This window comes from Mus caroli, unplaced genomic scaffold (assembly GCF_978045245.1).
Source record: "Mus caroli unplaced genomic scaffold, Mus_caroli_1 scaffold_2, whole genome shotgun sequence".
Lineage (NCBI taxonomy): Eukaryota > Metazoa > Chordata > Mammalia > Rodentia > Muridae > Mus > Mus caroli.
The window spans coordinates 44,024,656-44,045,517 of NW_028227257.1; the positions used below are offsets into that span (position 1 = coordinate 44,024,656).

General features: G+C 43.1%; 1 protein-coding gene across 11 annotated transcripts in view; it reads right to left on the reverse strand.

Moving 5' to 3' along the window:
• Plcb4 (phospholipase C beta 4) overlaps positions 1-20,862 on the reverse strand; it is a 360,685-nt gene that overhangs the window by 116,222 nt on the left and 223,601 nt on the right. For all 11 annotated transcript variants that reach the window (XM_085833842.1, XM_029473929.2, XM_029473932.2 and 8 more), the window contains one exon: positions 19,067-19,165. In XM_085833842.1, coding sequence (XP_085689968.1) covers positions 19,067-19,150 — 84 coding nt within the window. In that variant the 5' untranslated portion in view covers positions 19,151-19,165. The remainder of the gene's footprint in view (positions 1-19,066; positions 19,166-20,862) is intronic.

Genomic DNA, 20,862 nt, shown 5'->3' on the forward strand with positions numbered 1-20,862 from the left:
GACTGCTTATTTTCTAAGCTCTGGTGTCAAATAAGTAGGATTTATAATAAATATCTCTATCAATATCAGAGAAACATGGCCTGTTTCCACCTCTCATGCCCCCTCACATTCTACAAACAGCAGATTTATTTCCTAGTTTTATTTCAAATACAAGAGAAAACTGATGAGGCCTTTCTTATGGTAAGCACCTCTAATTAAAATGATTTGTTCCAGAATAATACATTATACCAAGTAATTAAAAATAGTGACAAGAAACGCTTGTGTCTGAAAAGGTGACCATAACAAAGACCATTTTCAACTCTTGCTTAGTGGGTACAAAAGAATACTAAAAGGCTTATGAAAAGACTGGACTTTTATGTGCCTTTCCCTGCATGTATGCATTTCTTCTTAATGGCATGGCCAATGCCATGGCCTCTGAAGCTGCTTTTTGCAGCAGTTCCATAGGAATTCTTGCTCTTTCTTTTTTGAAGTAGCTCCCATTGGGTCTTAAATTACCCAGTCTCTGCTGGAGCCTGGGACCAATGCTGGCTCCATGCCTCATCTTTATGTGCAAGGGACTTGCAGCCAGAGCGACCTCACGTGAGCAGTGAACCTTGGAACATAGCGGCATGTTCCTGGTGTCTCCTATATGCCCTCCCGACAGGAGAAGGAAGGGGTGCTGAGTCCTTTAGACCACCAAGACCGAGACACCATATGAACTGTGCTAGAGGGAAAACCTAACTGGATGTCTGTGTCAGAGGAAGTTGGGAGAGGGCGGGGGAGTCGAGAGATGGCAGCAGAACATTCTGGGCCAGGGTCCAGCAAGAACACTCCTAAGAAGAGGAGAGAAAATACAAGACTGGAGAGAGAAAGAGAGAGACAGAGACAGAGAGACACATAGAGACACACACAGAGACATCGATGAGACAGAGAGATACAGAGAGACACAGAGAGAGAACCACACACAGAGAGACGGAATATGAAGGAATAAATATGAATGAGAATATAGGCAGAGTGTAAATGCCTACAAGTCAGGATGTGCTTGCCATGCTCAGTGAACAGTAAAATGGTGGGCCCTGTGGACAACTTACACATCACAAAAAGGACTTAGAAAATGATTTGTGATTAGGTGTGAAGTTCCTGAAGGTGTGATTTACCTTCTAAAATGAGCCATCTTTATTTGTGTCTTATAAAGGCAAAGCTAGGAAGGCATTTCTCACTTCTATTTTTGAACTAAGGGGACTTGTGCACAGTGAGTTTAACACAGATTCAAGGTCACATCTCTGCGTAGCACAGCTAAGCTAGGCCCCACTTCTGTGCATCAATAAACACACCTCTTAACTCTGCATTTTAAGCCTTGCAAAGAACTCTTTGGGGAAAAAAAACTTCATCTTAAATAGCATTTGATGTGAAAACCTTTTCTCTTTTGCAAATGCTGTCCTGGCTGCTTTGCTCTGGTGAGCACTGCCAGCCCAGGACACCCCTGGAATGTCCTCGCCAGCATCACAGGGGTTGGTTGCTCTCCCTTTTGAGTACAGTGCAGGGCCTTGCAGAGCTGTACTCAGAGGAGACCCCTTAGTGAAGAGGATGAAACTCAACCCCCGGGAGGTGTCTCTGCCCAACCGAACACCCTGCACACTCTAGCAAAGTGTGATTCCCTGTAGTTACTTACTATCTGTGGCTTTCAGAGAAAGAAACCTAGAAATCACATCCCTCTCAATGATTTATTAAAATTGCTGTTAATTATTAAAGCGATGGGCTTACTTGCTGAAAAGATATTAAGTCTACCTCCATCAACTAAAAGGAAACATTATGCTCATTTTATCTGCCTTCCCCTCCCCAAACAATTAGCAACTGAAAATCCCTGGTTGAGGTCTCCCTATCCTGACGGCTTGTTTTATTGACCAGTCGGGAGCTGGTTGATGCTACTAAGGGCACCTAGGGGTGATTACATCAAAAGAATAATTTCTTTCTGTCCTTATTTTCTTGAAAGAATTGGATTATAAACCTGGCAGCATTACTATTATGGCCCAGAATACTTAAGAGCAAATGGTGAATAAAAGAGTTAAACAGGTCTTTGGGGTCTGTATGTGGCTCAAGGGTAAAGTATCTGCTTGGTCAGGATGAGACCCAAGGTTCACAAAAAGTAGGTATAAACACCCCATGCACACACAAACAGATCGTTGATTCTAGCTTGCATTATTGAATTTTAGAAAGACTGCTTTTAATTATATAGTTTATACTTGTACTTATCATCCAACATAGTTCTGTGCTAGTAGCCCTTCTGTGTCATAAAGGATGTAGCTGTGACTCATGTTTATTCTCTTCACCAATAGCCAGTTCGGGACTATGGATAACACTCTTACTCAGTGTTGGCTCAAAGCTATGCCTCATTTCTTTCTTATAAACTCTAGAAAATAATCTCAGTTAGCCATCACAACCTCACACCCATCTGAGGTACTCAAGGCTGACGTCACATGCTATGTGTGCACAGCTCCTGGCATATAGAAAGGCTCCATGTGATCTATATTATCCAAGCTAGGAAGAAGTCTCAGCTGGTAAAGAGCCTGTAACCCTACTGCTGGGGAAGGGCTGAGACAGGTACTTCTGAAGCTCACTGACCTGATTGGCCAGCCTAGTCAAAAGGTAAAATTTCACGCTAAGGGAGAAATAAGGCTGGAGGACAATTAAAGAAAGACACCCAACGTCTCACTCTGGTATATAACACATGCAGGCTTGTGGGAGTGCACACACACACACACACTAACAAGTACATATAACACATGAATAAAACACATACACCAAAATAAACAAACAAGCAAATATATGGATATCTTTCTCTCCCCAGTAGGTTATAGGCACATGGACTGAGTCTGGCTTTTTGCATGGGTTCTGTGTATGCCTAGGAAAAGAAGTTTGTTGGTTTCCAATAAATTTCTCTTCTTTTATCATGACTTCCTGTTTCAGGGAGATTAGCAGTAAAGAGCTTTAGAAGCCTCTAATTTTTGCCTTTCTAGTTAGTCTACAATCCTTCATCTTGCCGTTGCCTAGGGTTCACAAGCTTGAGCTGCACCTGCCCTTAGATTCACTGGGACAGATCTTGAAACACAGACTGCTGGAAGAAGTCCTCTGAATTTCTCATTCAAGGTCTATGGAGAGAGGAGTTTAACTACTCAAAGTCCCTGCTTTGCAGACCACAAAATGGGGCTGAAAATTAAAGGGGCTGTTAGGACTCTGAAAGGTTTGGATCCAGTGCGGAGTAACTGCTCCACATGGTCCACATTCCTACTGAAAGCACTAAAAGAGAAAATATTCTCCATGGCTGACACATTGACTTGATTGAACTAGAGGGTGCCCAGAGAATTGATAAACTATCTCTTTGAAGTATGGATGCAGAGGGTAGTTCGAGGAGAGACCAGTCTTTGTGCTCATGGATTGACTAAGATAGTCTGCTCTCTCTAGTATATGAGCATTCCAGAGCCTGTGGAGGACCCGCAGGTCAGATGTGGGGAGGGCCTGCTCTTTCTCCCCTGCTCTCAGTTGCTGGTACTCTGACTCTCAGACCTTCAGTTGTGGAAGGGCCCACACACATTGGCTTTCTGCTGTCAGGCCTCTGGCTTTTAGACAGGCTTCCAACCTGTAGCATTTGTAACAGAGTCAAAAGCTCACAGACTTCTCAGCTTCTAGACTCACTTCCGGATTTAGGAGCCAATCCCTCACAATGAATCTCTCCCTATGGATGACATAGATTCTATCAATTCTTCTGTTAGAGAACCCAGTATGACCAACACAGTACCTTCTCTAAAATCCCCAACAAGGGGCAGTAACAAAAATCATTCCTTCTAACTTTTAGAAACAGAATTAATTCACCTCAAATCGCATGGGAAATAAATTCAATCTTAATACAGGATTTAGAGTTCCTTTAAAATGTGCTGTCTGTTTCGCTAACTGTTCGGCTCCCACCTGAATGGGTGCCGACGCATTGACAGCATACATGGAATGAGCAAGAAAATCAAGCCAGGGTGGACTCTGAACCTCCCCTCCAGTCTGGAGACCCACACGAGAGCACTCATCTCTATAATTAATAGCACGCCCTGGCTATCATTAGCCTATTCACCTGTAGCACAGACATGTGGCCTGATCTAACTAATACCAAGCTCTTCCTATTTATATTAAAGGCTGAAAAGGACCCAGAGAGAATCTAGCTCTGTAATTTTGCCATTAGAGTTTTAATTAAATTCTTTAGCACAGCACAGTGACACGTGCAAGGCCTGGGGAGCTGAGCTATACCCTTATGCTTTAATCGCATTGACTCACTGTTTACAGACACTCTTCCTGTTTTGTTTCCACAAGCTCTGTGTAAACTGAAGTCATCCCAGACTTCCTTCACACTTTCCTAATGGATGCTTCCCTCATCTTTTCATAAGCAGGCTGTCCTTGTACCCAGCAAGTGGGGCATGGATCAAGCCTTAGAAGAATTCTCCCAGCATTGACTTTCAAATTATTGCATGGGTGAGGTGCTCCTGTTACTCAGAAAGAATACAATTACCTTCCATCTCTAAGAACATCTAGCTGGGCGGTGGTGGTGCACGCCTGTAATCCCAGCACATGGGAGGCAGAGGCAGGTGGATCTCTATGAGGTCAGTGTGGTCCTCAAAAAGAGTTCCAGGGCAATGAGGACTATTACACAGAGAAACCGTGTCAAAAAAGGAAGGGGAACAACAAGACAAAGAAGAACAAGAAGAAGAGCAAACTCAAAAACAAACAAAAAACAAAAACAAAGAAACAAAGAAAACAGAAGTAATTGAGAAGACTGTGCAAAGGAAAAACAAAATCGAGGGGCTTTGCTCTGCAGCAAAAGCTAACAGTGAGACGTAAGAAAAGGAAGAGAAAGTGTTGCGTTCAAAATGTACCAAAGACAGAAAATGCAGAGTTAGGTGTAAGGATGTGAAGGGAAACCACCCGAGTATTATCATCAAAGCTAACGTGTGACTCATCTCTGTTGTCCTTGGTGCTATCTTGCCTGCCACCTCTTTTTGAAAGCACCACATCGTGGGAACACAGCCGTTACTTCCTGTGTGTTGCATGGACACTTCTGTGCTGACAGGACAAGGTATAGCAGTTGTGAGAGCACGTCTCCCCACACCTAAAACATCCATTGTGTGTTTGTTTAACGAAAAGGTATGCTGCGCGGACTGCACACTGTAGAGAGCATGTGGAGAAACGGAGGTCGCTGTAAAGGGGTCACGGTCCTTCACCGTCCCTGCCATCCTTTGCCATCCATGTTGTATTCTCTCATCTCCCGTGCTGAGGCAGGGCAGCCTGTGACTTGCTGTGGTTTGTAGAATGTGCTACCATTGTCCTTGAGAACCACGCTGCCCTGCCGCTTCCAAGGGAATTAAAGGTTGGGTGAGATACAGGTGTGTCTATTTGCAGCATCCTCTCCCCACAGAAACGACCACTTGTATTGTATTGTTTTGTTGTTTAATTTGACCCAATTTTATTCATGCTTGGGTCCTTTTGATGGGGAATTGATCATTTAGAAAAATTACAGAAACAATAAAAAATTCCTATGTGCAATGTTTAAAGTATAATAATGAGCTCTTTTAATTCATTTCAGTGCATATGCATCTATCTAACGTGATAATATTAGGAAAAAAACTATAACTGAGATTTTAGGATGATTTGCTAATTTTTCTCTGTAGGTAGACCAATCACCTTTAAAATATAAATCCCTATAAATAAAAAGTACTTCACTTAAAGACACACTTTGAATGTGAGGACCAGGTGACAACATCCATTCAGCCAGGTGATCAACAAACCATAGCACCACATAGGAGATGTGGAGTTGAAAGTTGATATTTGAAAGTAAGTTCAATTTTATAATTAAATATGAAAACATATGACTTGATAAAGATGTGAAAGAGTAAAACCTCCTTACAAAGACTGTATGTTCTAATGAACATTTGTAGGCGGTGAATGGGCCTTATTAAATAGTTTAGGGCTGGAGGGATGGCTTAGTGGTTAAAAGTAAGCACTGCCCTTGCATAGGATCCTCAACACCTACAGCACGCTACCCATACCCACCTGCCAATCCAGCTCCAGGGATCTGGAGCCCTCTTCTGGTCTCAGAGGACACATGCACTCACATGAACACACATATTCAGAGACATCCATCCATACCCATGATTAAAAACAAAAACAAATCTTAGAAGAAAGAATAGCTTTGCTTGGTAAACGCTGGTTCCACAGCAGTATATGCTGAGAAGTATTAGGGATAGGCTGAGTCTAGCCACATTCCCACCACTTTAAGATAGACCACACAGATGCAGAGAATTCAGTAGGATACACTTTCTATATTAAGAGATAGATACATAAGAAAGCTTGAAGATACGCAGAAGCTAGAGAAAGCACCCAAGGAGCTGAAGGGCTCTGCAACCCTATAGGTGGAACAACAATATGAACTAACCAGTACCCCCAGAGCTCGTGTCTCCAGCTGCATATGTATCAAAAGATGGCCTAGTCGGCCATCATTGGGAAGAGAGGCCCTTGGTATTGCAAACTTTATATGCCCCAGTACAGGGGAATGCCAGGGTCAAGAAGTGGGAGTGGGTGGGTAGGGGAGGGTATAGGGAACTTTCGGGATAGCATTTGAAATTTGAACTGTATATAAAGAAAATATCTAATTAAAAATGTGCTAAAACAAAGAAGCTTGAAGATACTAATGAATGAAAAAAAATTAGAACAGACTATACTAGCCATTTCATGTAATTATTGTCAATTTCACTGAATAAGAAGTTCGTTTCTATAAACCATATTGTTCCGGGAGAATATTTTTATAACTCTGAGTGAATCTCTTTTTTCCTTAACTGCTTGGTTTTGTTTTGTGTAGTAATGTGTGCAAATCCGTGCTTTGTGTGTAAATGTTTACTGTCTTGGGTCACTAATCCATGTAGTGGTGTATGCTAAACAGAAAAAATTGATAAGATTAGTAACAATAACCCAGATTTTTTTTAAACTCCCTTACTTTTACACTCCTAACACCTTCCCTTTCAGACTTCACCAACAGACCTGAGGAGGCAAACCAGACACACTCCCATCCTGAGGACAGTGATTCTACCTCAGGGAAACCATCTCTCTTCATTTCTGCAGTTTACATCCCCGCTTCCTTCCGATGCTAGGATCCCTGAACATGTAACACCACTCTGCCCTAGCTCTCTCATTTGATATTATTATACACATTCATTATCCTGCCCCAATCCTGAGTGTCTCCTCCCATCTCTGGCTCAAATACAACTAGACCTTGGGGACGTAAAGGAGGGGCTGGAAACTCTAGGTCTTGAAATCACTCTTACAATCTCACCTACAAGTAAAGAGGTTCCCATGCAGCACGAGCTGGGCTGCAAAACCCAGAGTTGCCCTGGCTTCTGTCAATCAACCTCTCACACTGAGAAAGGCAATGATCAAGCCAAAGGAGTAGGAAGCTAAGAGATTGGTTAGTAGGAGTCTGCATAGCGTCGGCAAGGCACGATCAGGAACAGCCCTTTCCAGTGTGTGCGCTTTGCGGTGCTCACCGACCGCTTGCCTGAACATTTTATTTATTCTCGGAATAGAAAAAAACTAACAATGTGTCAGTGTGGTAGAATCTTCTAGATGAAGAGCTACATACGCATACTGGGTGCCTATCCTCCAGGAGTAGGGCCCTCTGGGGTCCATTTTTTGTTTGCATTTCAGGTGAAAGGAGTGACCTGGCAGATGGAGCTGTTCAAGGTCTTAACTTGTAAATGTCAGGGTTATGGCTCTTACCAAATCTATTGTGTTCATGGCCACTTATTTGCCAGAACTTTCCAAACCACAGGAGTCTTTCTTTAAATATCACATGCTTAGATGACAAGGAGCCAGCTCCGTGGGCAGGGAAGGCCAGATAACATTATCAATGCTGTTATTTTAAAGGCTGTTCTGAGGAAGGAACTGACCTGGGTGTTTTTACAAGAGTCTGGCAGACATTAGCACTTGCATTTCTGAGTCGTTTCAGAGTTTGTGCCAAATGACGTAATGCCCAAGTGCCTGGCACAACCTTTATTATAGGAGGCAGAAGTCAAGTGGATGGGAAGACAGGAAACATGGTTGAAGGAAGATTGGCACAAAAATCTAAATCACTGGATAAAGAACCACTTCTTTTCAGACCTTCTACCTTCACATTCCCTATTTTCTACCACAGTGATGATCAAAACATTGTCTGAGTTCAAAGGATGTGACACTGTCAGAATGTCAAGCCCTAGAGCCTGGTATGGTAGCACATGTTTATAGCTCTCACTTTCTTGGGGTACTGAGAACAGGTGTAACAACAGATATTTGAGACAGGTGTAACAACAGGTGTTGAGTCAGGTGTAACAACAGGTGTTGAAACAGGTGTAACAACAGGTGTTGAGTCAGGTGTAACAACAGGTGTTGAGACAGGTGTAACAACAGGCGTTGAGACAGGCAACAGGTGTTGACTCCGGTGTAACAGGTATTGAGTCAGGTGCAACAACTTCTAAGCAGAACATTGAGGCCAGACCAGGACAACTTAGCATGGACATGTCTCAACACACACAGACACACAGACACACAGACACACACACACACACACACACACATACAATCTGAGGATATAGAGGGGGTAGAGGAAGGACAAGGATTCAAACTTACCTTCCTTGAAGTCCTGGTGCTCCCAAACCTATAGGGTCCCCTATTATGGTTTAGAATTTGAATATCTCCATGGTAACACTAATGAGTAGTGGTGGAACTTTAAGAGGTGGGTCTTGACGGGATGCCTTTAGGTCGCTGGGGTGTGCCAGCTCTAACAGGTGCTCCTTATCACTGCCATTTTAGGCCCAAACTTTAGGGTTCACCTGACCTGGCACTGGACCCTCGAAAATTGGAACTAAAGTGAATTGTGTCCTCCCTGCTTCCTCTTCCTGCCTCCCTTCCTTCATCACTCTAGTGGTGTGACAGACAGAACCCAGAGCTGTAAGCTAATGTCTACCACACTGTTCCACTACTGCTTGCCAACCTAGCAAGTTTGAGGCGGGTCATGCTCATAGCACAGGTTGGCCTAGTACTTGCTATATAGCCTTAGTCTCCCGAGTGTGTGAATTAGAGAGTGGGCAGTTTACCAGTTACCTGTTCATTATATGGACATTTTATAATGTTGGAACACTGACTAATATCACACATTATAAGCAATTCTTTAAACAGCTACCAAAAGAGCGGTCTCCAAAACGTAAATGAGAGCATGTCAGTCTACATTGAAAATAATCTTGCACACAGCAACGAGGATGAAGTAGAAGCTCTCGACCTAGTTCCACAGCATTGTTCTCATACTTGAGTGTGCAGTGGCATTCTCTGAGGGCTTTGTTAAAATCTAAGTGGTCCATCCCCACAGCCTCTTTTAAGGAGGCATGCTGAGTGGGCTCAAAGCTTTGTTGGTTCTGAGGATGCTGAGTGGGCTCAAAGCTGTGATGGTCCTGAAGATGCTAATCTGGAACCCTTACTTGGCAACCTCTGCTCTACAGAATGAAACTGCCCAGTACCTTTCTAACTGCTCTCCCCTTCTTGACTCCCAGTTTTGTCCTGATCCAACTTTGGTCCTGATCTTTAATATTCTGACTGGAGTCAGCCTTATGACTTCAAATTTACAGGATTCATGTCTTAGAAGGCTCTTGACCAACTTGGCCCCATCTTATCAATCACGTCCTATCATGGTCACTTCCTGATTCAAGTTGCCCCTCTGACCTAGCTCATACCACCTCCCCCTCCTGTACTCCCGAGGGCCCATCTCTGCTATCACTTCCTTCAGAACTACAGTTAACATTTATGGACATTTAGTTGCTTATTTTGGCCCATCCATTTACTGTCCATCTTCTGTCACTGAAATACCAAGACAACAAAGTCAGAGACTTCTTCTTGTAGCCTGTATTATCTCGGCTTTGCAGATGGTAGCCAGCACTGTGGGTTAAATAAACCTATCCTGTTTTTGTAAAACTGGCAATGCCTTTAAGAAACGGCCCTTTATGTCTTTTCTAACACATTTTAAATCTCATCTAAGAAAATGCTTTCTCTTTTCTTCTCTCAGAACCTTGTCATGAGAGCAGATGTGACATCACAGCACCTCTGCTAGATCAAAGTACATTTCTGGATCAGTTAAGGGTTACGTGTACTATTGGGTTTTTTTGTTTTGTTTTGTTTTTAACTTTATTAAGCTGTAGTGGAGGACTGCTGTGGCCAAATGAGCTACAAAATAATTTACACACTACTCAGAATGTCTGATATATTCATGCAAACATACTATATCATACTTAGAATAGTTTAATCCTGAACATGAATCTTTTCCCTATACATGTGGCTTTTAACCTTCCCGAAAATCTGTAACATCAACAACTTTCTCTGAAATCATCATCCAGTAACCACATCAGCATTTCTAAAGATTTACTGTTTAAGGGCACGGTCCTCAGCCTTAGCTGCATGTCATATTCTCCTACTCGGACTTTCTCTTAAATTCTGTTAATGTCGGAGACCAAGCCAGTGGGAAATTGATGGGAATCTTAGGAGAGAGCAGGGATCAGCCTGTGGGAAGCTCTCTGGGTAGCTGCGTTGTGTGGCCAGGCAGAAGGGGAGCTTTTGAGGACTGGCTGTGTTCCAACCTCCAGTCGGCTCCTGATGTTTAGATTCACTTCCACTCCTCCTCCTAGCAAGGAGAGAGGTGAGAGGCCAACCAGATCTTCTTTTAAAAGTCTAAAATGGCTATTTGGCATATAATAGGTCTTCGTGAAAACCTTTTCAACCTCTGCTGGTGCAGTCAGTGCCGCCCACTGCAAGGGCCTTGCGGAGAAGGTCCTAGAGGCCTGTTCTTAAACCCACCAAGACACCAGTGATCCCCCCAGGAGGGAAGACGGCAGGAGGAAAATGCACTTGCTCACTTTCTAAGCTATTTTTACTGCTTTCTTCAATTTCCTTTCTGTTGAACTTGTTTTTGACTAAATTCTGTGGATTCTACTTTGTGAAAAATGCTTTCTTTTAAGAAACCACATATAGAACTTCTGTCCTTGTCCACAGTTTTCTCCCACCTTAGGCATAAAAACACCCTAAGACCTTAAGCCCACTCATAAAGGTCCCCTCCCCTAGCCTGACTATGTTTTTTGCTAGTTTGCATCATAACCATCCAGAGTCCCATGTCAGTTATCTTAGCCCCCTTCAGCACCCCTATCTCCCTCACCACTCTCACCTCACAAGTTCGAGGAGCCCATGGTTTGTTATTCCCATACTCAAAATCTCCAGTTTCTCCATGTTTCTAACCAACTGTCCCATTAATCCTTCGACCTCCTTCTACCCTTCCAGATTGCAGATTGAGTCAGACTTGGGGAATCCAGCCACGTCAATTCCATTCACTTATCAGGCCCTTCCTATTGACCACCAAAAGAACATGAGATGCTCCCTGGGGCCTTTAGGATCTAATGAGAAGTTACTCTCACCCTGAGTCGCAAGCCACTCCACTGGATAAGCAGTCTCCAGTCACATCCACCAGCCTTTGCACAACTTATTAGCACCAGCCTTCATTTTAGCTGTGCTTCGATTGGTTGGCTGAGCCAATAGTCAGGTCTCAGCCTGGGTGAAGCTTCCTCTCTGATGTCTCTCGTTCTGTCTTCTAGAGCCATTACTCCTTCCTCTTATCCCATGTGAGCACATCTTACTGCTATTCTTCTTACAGTGAATTTATCCAACGTGAGCACATCTTACTGCTGTTCTTCGTACAGTGAAGGAGGAGGGGCCTGAAGTCATTTTGGAGAACAAAGTGACATTCACACTTTGTTTTTAAAAGTCAAGCTATGATATTGACTGGAGCTGGAAAAATAGAGGAGTCACACCAAAAGCGCTAGTAACTAAACAGAGCATGCCCTAGACAACGTTATAATCTTCAGCCCCATAGAACAAAAGCAGAGAAATTTCATTTCTTTCAAAGTATTTAAGACTTTTTCTTAATATACTCCAACATAGAAAATTTATTATTCTTCACTTTTTTATTGGCTGCCTTTGACCCCTTTTACATTCAAAACTCAGACTTAAGTTCTATTTTATGCATTGGCAATCACCAACCTTAACTCCTCCAAGCATATAAGCCTGTATTCTCCTGCAGTTCTCCAGCCCCTTCTACTTCTCAACATCTGTTGGAACCTTACTGATAATTTCTGTTTGTTTGTTTGTGTGTTTGTTTGTTTGCTATTGCTGTTGTCCTGTTCCACGTGTAGTAATTAAACAGTGCCTTCAGCTTGATTCTGAAAGTTGAGCACTAGCAAGCACTAGCATGGTGACCGTCTCTGTTAGGACCCTTCAGTGTAAGCACCGGCTGTTACTTAGCTAGCGCTTACTCTGGGAACCCACTATCCTGACCCTGCAGGCACAAGCTGAACTAGATAAAGTTTGGAAGTAAAATGAAGAATGACGACTTTTGTTTTTCACTGTGAAATGGGCACTATTTAAGAGCCTTCCCTCAAATGATTGACTTTTATAAAAGAATTTGCCACAATTCGATCAGCTGTCTACTATTCTATCAATTACAAATACAGGGATTTGTTTGTATGATTGTTTGTTTAAAATTAAAAAAAAAATCACATGATCTGGGTCTAGTAGTAAAAGACCTCATGATTAGCTAGCTGTTCCACCCTGTAACTGTCCTTTAGGGGGAGTTATATGTTTAAACCAAAATAGTTCCTTTGGGAATCTTTTGAAAAGGTTTTGCTGTGTGGGTTTCCAGGATATTTCCTAAATTGAATGCTCTGCTCCACAAGGAAGCCTGGCCCCCTTGTCTGTGCCTTTCCTTTCTTCTGCCTCTGGCCCTTGCAACTGCTGCTTCAGTTGGCCTGGCAGCAGCTGTTGCTACCAGCTGCCTCCCCTTCTGTGCATGTCGAAGGGGTCTGCAGGCCATATGCAGACCAAACCTGTTCAGGGCCCAACAGACAAGGAAAAAAGCAAAATGGTGTCTGTCATGCCAACTTTGCACCTTTCCAAATGCAACTCTGTGCTATCATACCTTCCCAGAATCCAAGAGAGATGGGCAATAGCCAGCTCGCCCTGGCAAGCTGGTTTCTGAATTTTTCCTCATATGAAAATGTGACCTGAAGCAGTGTTACAGTAAGCAACCACTTTTTCATCCTTACAAGGAAGTAACTGGAATGCCCAATGCTTTTGTCTTTTCTGTTGCTGCTTTCTTTGGCCCTTTTTGGTCTGCAAAGGCACTCTTTCCTACAAGGCTCAGTGAAACACTGCCTTTGAAACATGGAATGAAGTGTTGCTTGACTCTACAGTTAAACTACAGCCAGGCCAAGAACACAGCTCAGTGGGGGAGCACTTGCCAAGGCTGAGGGAGAAATACAGAAAGGAAAAGGGAGAGATTAAAACAGTGAAGATAGGAACTCCACAGGGAGACCAACAGGATCAACTAACCTGGACCCGTGGGAGCTCCCAGAGACTGACCCAACAACCAAAGAACTAGCACAGGCTAGACCTAGTCCCCCTATCCCCTAACAAATGTAGTAGACATACAGCTTGGTCTTCATGTGGGTTCCCCAAAAACTGGAGTGGGCTGCCCCCGAATCTGTTTCTTGGCTGTGGATCCCCGTTCCCCTAACTGGGCTGCCTTGTCTGGCCTCAGTGGGAGAGGATGCACCTAGTCCTGCAGAGACTTGATGTGCTAGGATAGGGGGATACACAGGAGAGGGGATTCCCCCTTCCCAGAGGTGAAGGGAAAGGGGAAAATCAGGGGAGGATTGTAGGACCCAGGGCTAGGAGGAGAGGTGGGCTCGATATTGAATAAATAAATTGATTGGGAAAAAAAAACAGTGAAGAGCCTTAATCTAGATCAGTGTGATTTTTGTCTATTGACACAAGCATAACAAAGACAAGGAATCTCATGAGAGATTAAGGAAGTTTGGGTGTTTGGGTATGGGGAAGGGGCTAGCCTCTGGCAAGAGACTGACTGCTCTCATTTAAACCCCTGTTCTGGATGTTCCTAGGAAGAAGTGGCTGTAAAGACTTAGGGGACTCAGATGCAAGGAACTGAGGGATTTCTTGGCTGTGAAACAGGAGCAAGGTGTTTTCAAATCTGGTTGTAGATTGAGATAACTGCATATATGGGCCAATGATAGTCATGCACCCTAAGAAGGTAGTTATGTAAGTTGAAATTAACTAAAATACAATAACACTCAGCTCTTGAATCCCATTAGACACACAGCAAGCCTGGGACATCCATGCTGGGTTAGTAGCTGCTGTCATGGCTCTGAGCAGATTCGGCACAAAGGTTCAGTAGAAAAATGCCCGCTTAAGGCAGCAGACAAAGGGCAGAGGAAATGGCAAGGCTCTTCCCGTGGTAACTCCACTCATTTAAGCAGGAATCTGGGCTACAAGCTAATGTGAGGTGAAAAGGGCACAGAAGTCTGCAAGGAGGGGTTACTTCCAGATGGGAGGAGACCAGAACTTCATCTCCGTGGTTGACATGAGGAATTTTATCTTTTCGAAGTAATTGAGAAACATATATGTAAAAGATGAAGAGAGCAAACTGAAAAAAGACTCTAGAAGAGTAACTACATTATATCAAGGGTGTATGTGTGTGTGTGGGGGGGGGTGAATCAGAGGAAAAGGGCAACTGATACCAAGCTTGACAGCCTCAGTTTAATCCTTGGCCCCCAAAAGTTTCCAGGAGAGAACCAAATCCAGCAAGTTGTTCTCTGACCTCTACACAAGTGCACATCCCCCCCCCCCCGCCCACACACACATAAACAAATGGTTAAAATAATTTAAAGGCAGGCATGCACCTGGGTGGCAGACTGGGGCAAAAGAGAAGGGTTTGGGCAAGGGAACTTCCTCCCAAGGGCTGTGGGTTCTACTGTGAAGTGCTGTCACCCTCATCTGCTGTTGCCACAGCTTTAGTCAAAGTCATTTGCAAACAATACTCATGTGTTGCTGAAATTGGGTGTGAGACAGGATTTTAGAAGCAAAGCAGTGTAGAGTGGCAGCATCGGAAGGAACTGGAGGTTGGAAATGGGGAGGTACTGTCTAGAAAGTGGGAGAGAGCACTGAGGGATGGTGTGAGATACAGACAACCCAGAAGCCCATGGAAAGGAGTGCTGTGAAAGTCAAGGAGACATCTGAGCTGTGCACATCTGCAAAGCACCGCTGCCCTTCTCTTCTGAAAGAGGAATTCTTTAGGCACTTAATATTAAACATTTTTTCATCAACAAAATATATTTTGTGCGTAAGTAACTTATAAGTCAAATAAGGAAGGAATACAGGGGGGTTTGTTTTGTTTTCAAAACAGGGTTTCTCTCTGCGTGCAGATCAGGCTCATAGATTAGGCTGACCTTGAACTCTCACAGAAATTGCTTGCCTCTGCCTCCCAAGTGCTGGGAATAAAGGGGTATGCCACCTTTAATGTTTTAATAGAACCACTAGGTAGATATTTTAATAGAAGTATAATGACAATAGAATTGGATGTTATTACAAATGCTATTGCAAAGTGAACCTTTGAAATTTCCGTAGCCTCAAAAAAAAAAAAAAAACCCTTCAGGAATACATACACATAAAAACAATGCATCAATGCAATATATATATATATATATATATATATATATATATATATACAATTATTTGGGGGGTAAATCCCTCAGTAGTTATTAAACATTTTTTCCCTGACCATGTGGAAGTTAATCTATTGTTGCAGATGTGACAGCCGTTATCTGGAGCAGAAACCATGCATGCTCCTTCACACGTCAGCCCCTATGTTATGACGTTGCTAGACGCCTGGCTTTCCTTTTCTTTAGTTCTCCTACTTCCCACCGGCAGTCAGCTGTCACGTCTCAGGGTTGTTTATGTACAAACTGGAGAAGGAAGCCTTTTCCGGTTACATTTTTTACAAGTGTGTACTTTAATGGCCGTGGCTCCAAAATACTGCATCTTATAGAATTGGAAAATGGTAAGAAAAATTGGCTGCCATCCAGCCTGAAACACGATTTGGCTTCCTGGTTTGATGTGTTCTTAGGAAAGCGCTCTGTTTACTCTATAAAGTTGAAATTCTTTGTTTTGTCTCTCACTAAACTTCCCCATGAAATCACAGTGAGGACAATGAAGCCTGGCTGGTCTGAGTTTCACAGGTGTTTGGTGTTTCTTCCCTCCAGGCTCAGGTCGCCCTCGAATTCAGGGAAAGCTGGGGGAGTGCGCATGCCTAGAGAAGCAGAAGAAACTAGGATTTTCTAAATAGGAGTGAGTTGTGATGATTCAGAAGCCAACAAGGCCACCACAAGGGTCAAAGGGGCACACAAGCTTCAGCTCCTCCATCCTCGAGCCTCCTAGCACTTTGTTTCCCAAGACAAATGTTTGTTTCGAAAATGCTTTTGCTTACCTAGCACTAAGAAAGATAAAATTTTGCTAGATATCACATTGTGTCTCTTTCAGGTGACCTCTCTGATTTATGGGAAAACAAGTAATATTTTTAAGCTATCTTACAGATTATCAGGCTGGAAAATCGCCTTAGAAATCTGAAAATCATTTGGGTCACTCGAGCAGTCAAGAAATGTGATGTCTCACACTAGCCCACACTACAGAACCATGGTATGGATGGGTTTGGAACAACACTGCTCCAAAATACGACCCTTTGCCATTTGACACAGTGGTAGACTTTGGAAAGTCATTCTCAACTTCCAATACTCCCCCTCTCCCACTTTCCCAGAAGCAGGCTACACAAATGTATGTGACATGGCATAAAGAGAGGCCCTGCGAAAAGAATTTCCTGATCTAGGAAGATGGAGGGACACGGAAGAATCGAAACTGTCAGGGCTTGCTTGCTGAACCCTTCAGTTTACTAGCATTCCCTCAACCACAGCAGCTTGCTAATCTCACTCCACCATGAGTGTCTACTCCCCACAGTGCATACAAACAGTTCCCAGGATCTCCAACTCTCCATCTGCATCTTCCCTAGGCGCCTATCCTCGTTTCAAACATTACATAAACCCTTAGGACTTTTTCCCTACTGCCTATCAGTGAGAGAGAACAGACAGTAAATTCTGTCACCTGCGTTGCCATCCCGCTCAGTGGCACCCAACCTAGATCAGGTGATCAGAAGGAAGCCTTGAATAGAACAGTTAGTCCCTGACTTTCTATGCCACATTGTGTGATGTAAATATAGCCACTTACATAACTTACTCTCTGTACAAAAGAGTTGAAACTATAAGCTGTTTAGATGATATGTATTTCATATGGTTTACCCAAATAATTTGAGCCTGTAGAAACTCAGATTCCGTGTGAGCTTCAAGGACTATCATCTTATTCTAATCCCAATTATCAAGGGAAAAATGTTGGGGTAAATTTCAGTTATAGGTCCCATGTTCAGCCTTTTTGAGGCTCCAGGCTGAAGCACTAGCTCCAGAGAAGAAAGGAAGAAAATAATAACCAGCCAGACTTGGTTTTATGTATTGCTAAGCATTACAATGAGCTTGACAGTGAAGCACATTGTACTGGTACCCGGGAAGAGAAAAATAAGTAAAACCTAGCACGTGGGCTCTGGGAATGCAGACTACTTTTCAAAAGGTAGACACATGAATAAAAAGTGTGATGGAGGTAAACCACACGAAGGAAGACTTCTGGTGGCACAAGAGAGTTATGGACTTCTGAGGAGGTCAAGGAGATGCCTGACCAGGGAAGATTCCTCATCTGAGTCCTGAAGGCTGAGCAGGAGTTTGCTCATTAAACCCCGGGAACAAGTGGAGCTCAGGAGGAGAAAAGAGTCCACGAGAGATTGGCTATGATTACCATGGAGGGTACATGAGAAAAACTAGTTGGAAATGAAATTGTGGAAGCAGGGAAGAGATGAATTATGGAAAGTTTGGGTTTTAAAAATGTATTCCATGATCTCAACTACAAGGGAGAAATAAAACACAAAATGAAACAAAATAAAAAGGCTAGAAGAAAACTGCAAGGCAATCTAGCAGTTGCCTCTGGTGGTGGGATATTGCTTTGATTCATCTTACAGTGCAAGGCACTTACTCCTTTTGCGGTCAAGTTACAGACATGCGAATACTATCACTTTAATACCCGAAATCAAGGTAAGAAACAGTGATGGCGTTTTGGTTCATCATTTGCTCTTTCAATTTGATTTCTTGGAAATGTGACTCTTAGAACAAGATACATGCTGCGAAGAGCAAGTCAAGTCAGCCAGCACAACCAAGTTCCTGGGCAAAGGCAGTCTCTACTTAAGGACACTCTCAGCCTCAGGGGGCTGCATATCAGCCCCAACACTCCTTGGTTCTAAAGGAATCATCTCCAGCTGTAAGAGAATTCATTTTACCTTTCCCTGTGCCTTAGAGAAAACTCCACTTTCATCCTAAACTTTTCCCCAGGTCATCTCCAATTCAAGTCTTCAAGGTAAGGCTCACCCTTCCATCCCTTCTAGCTCATTGATGGCTCAATTCCTGGCTCTACAGAAAGCATGGAGCCACTTTTTTGCAAAGTGGCTCCAGGTTTTGCAAAGGTGTGAACAAAAAGCCACAGAAGCAGAGGTGTGCAAAGCTTTGGCCATAACACTCTGCACAAATGAAACAAGCAAATAAACTAGCACCAAGCCCAAGCACTGCTACAGGAGTAGGGAATAGAAAGGTTTACAAGGAAAGCTTGCCCAAAGCACGGCATCAACCCAAACCGTTCCTGCATGAGCCCTATCTGTAAAATCACAGTGGTAGCAAACACCTTATAAGGAGCTCATCGGTAAAATGAAATACAGCATATGGAATGAAATAAGGCACTCATTGAGAAACCAGCCTGTCACAAGACGGTCACTTAATAAATGACGCCCATCATTGCTACCTTTTTATCGGGCACGTGGTGATCATTCAACAACTCACTGACAGTATATTATCATTCTACCCCATTCTTCACCCTCTGCCATTGCAATTTTATAAGCCTCAAAGATGTTACTTGTGTGAAAGAACATTCAGTACTTTGATCAAAATTAGATAACTTTTTAGATTGTTTGAGAGGGGGAAAAAGTTAACGGCACTGTTACCTCTTCGTATCTGTCAAAAACTGCTCCTTCTTGCAAGAAAGAGGGCACTTCCTTCTGCCAGTTAAATTCATAAGGTTTGGCCATGATGGTATTCAAGACCTGTAGAAGAACAAATGTTTTATTAGTGTACAAAATTAAGGTGCAAGTGATTATCAGAGCTCAGACATTTTATGTTGATATGCTTTAAACATGTGAGAGAAGTCCATAGAGGTCCATAGGTTATCTTATGTCTTCCCATCATCGGACCCCCAAACTCTTCCTCTTTGTCTCTAAACCTGAAGAAACACTTCATATACTGTGTAATATCTGCAGAGAGAAATAGTCCCATGGATCACCTCAGTAACCACACACAGGAAGCCGCTGTCAGCAGGACATACCAAAAACCAATATCATGATGGTGCGGTAAGACTCAGAAATGTTGTATGTTTAGCATGTGTGAGGCCTTGTGTTCAACCCCTATAACCACAGACAGGCAAATTAACTTTTAAATAAAACACAATATGGCAAGGCAGAAACAGTGGCCCACTTAGAATCCGCACTACTTGAACTGCTGAGATGGGAGTTCAAGGCCATCCACGACAACAAAGAAAGACCCTGGCTATGGAGAAAAGGAAGAGAAAAGGAGAGGGGTTGGAAGAAACTCAAAAGGATCCAATATAGTACCTTCATGGGTTTGCCAAAGTGTATGTAAAGAGGCATGGAGTGTCTCTGTAGCATTTCATGTGTTCTAGGATGTTCTGACTCATGTCAACTACCCCTTGTACTTTTTATCTTTGGCTTAACTTTGAAAAGAATAGCAGAGACATCTAATATAAAATGCTCATATCAAACACGAAAAGAGAGTTTCTAACCATCTATGTTGTCTTTCACTGGTTTAACTCTAATTCTGCCAGGATCGACACAAGTACTCAAACTTATGCACTCAGAAGGAGGTTGGATTTCTGCCTTTCTACCTTCTTCACTACTGACATATTCATGTCCCACCTGAGTACTCCTTCCATCCACATGGCCTACGTACACCTAGGCCTCTGGGGACTGTGGTACCTGAAGGAATACAGGGACTAAAGGATGCTAGCCTCTCAGCAATGATGGTGGAAGCCATGTCTGGCATAATGTTGTTTAGAGATTTAGGGATCAAACCAAGGAATAAGGCATTTTGGGAAAATGGCAGAGAAGTTTCCCAAATTTGTCGGATTTTAAGTGGGAAGGAGTGCTGTTCTCTGAAATAGTTCCTGGAGCACTGGGGGCAGCAACCAAATTACTTTATATAAATGACACAGTGAAGACAAAGTCCATAGCACCATAAAATATTGACCCAATCAACTGATTTTTAAAATAAGAAGCAAATAAAGGTATGTTTAATAATTCAACTCAATTTAGAGAAACTCAGCGTATTAATGAAGTTACCTCTTGAAAGATGGGAAGGGGACTGCCATTACTCCCTTTTTGTAATCACCTCAAATTGCCCAAGGAGCTAAAAGGTTATGGACCATGCCAAAGTTCTTCCATTTAAATTCGCAGCTTGCCTTGGAAGTCCTTACCTATGAAAGACCTGAAGCTTTAACTTTCTCCTTTCCCTCCTCCACCTGCTAGCAAGGCATTACTCACTACAGAGGACCCAAGAGAAAGAAACCACTTGAGGAGGATGGGGATTTCAAGGGAATGACCATCAAAGAGCTGAGACAATGAGGCAGCCTTTCCAGTGTACACACATAGAGCAGCTACTGGAAGGCAGCCAATGGGTTTTACATGGGCCCATTGTCCGCATCTTACACAACTGGACAGATTGTTTTACA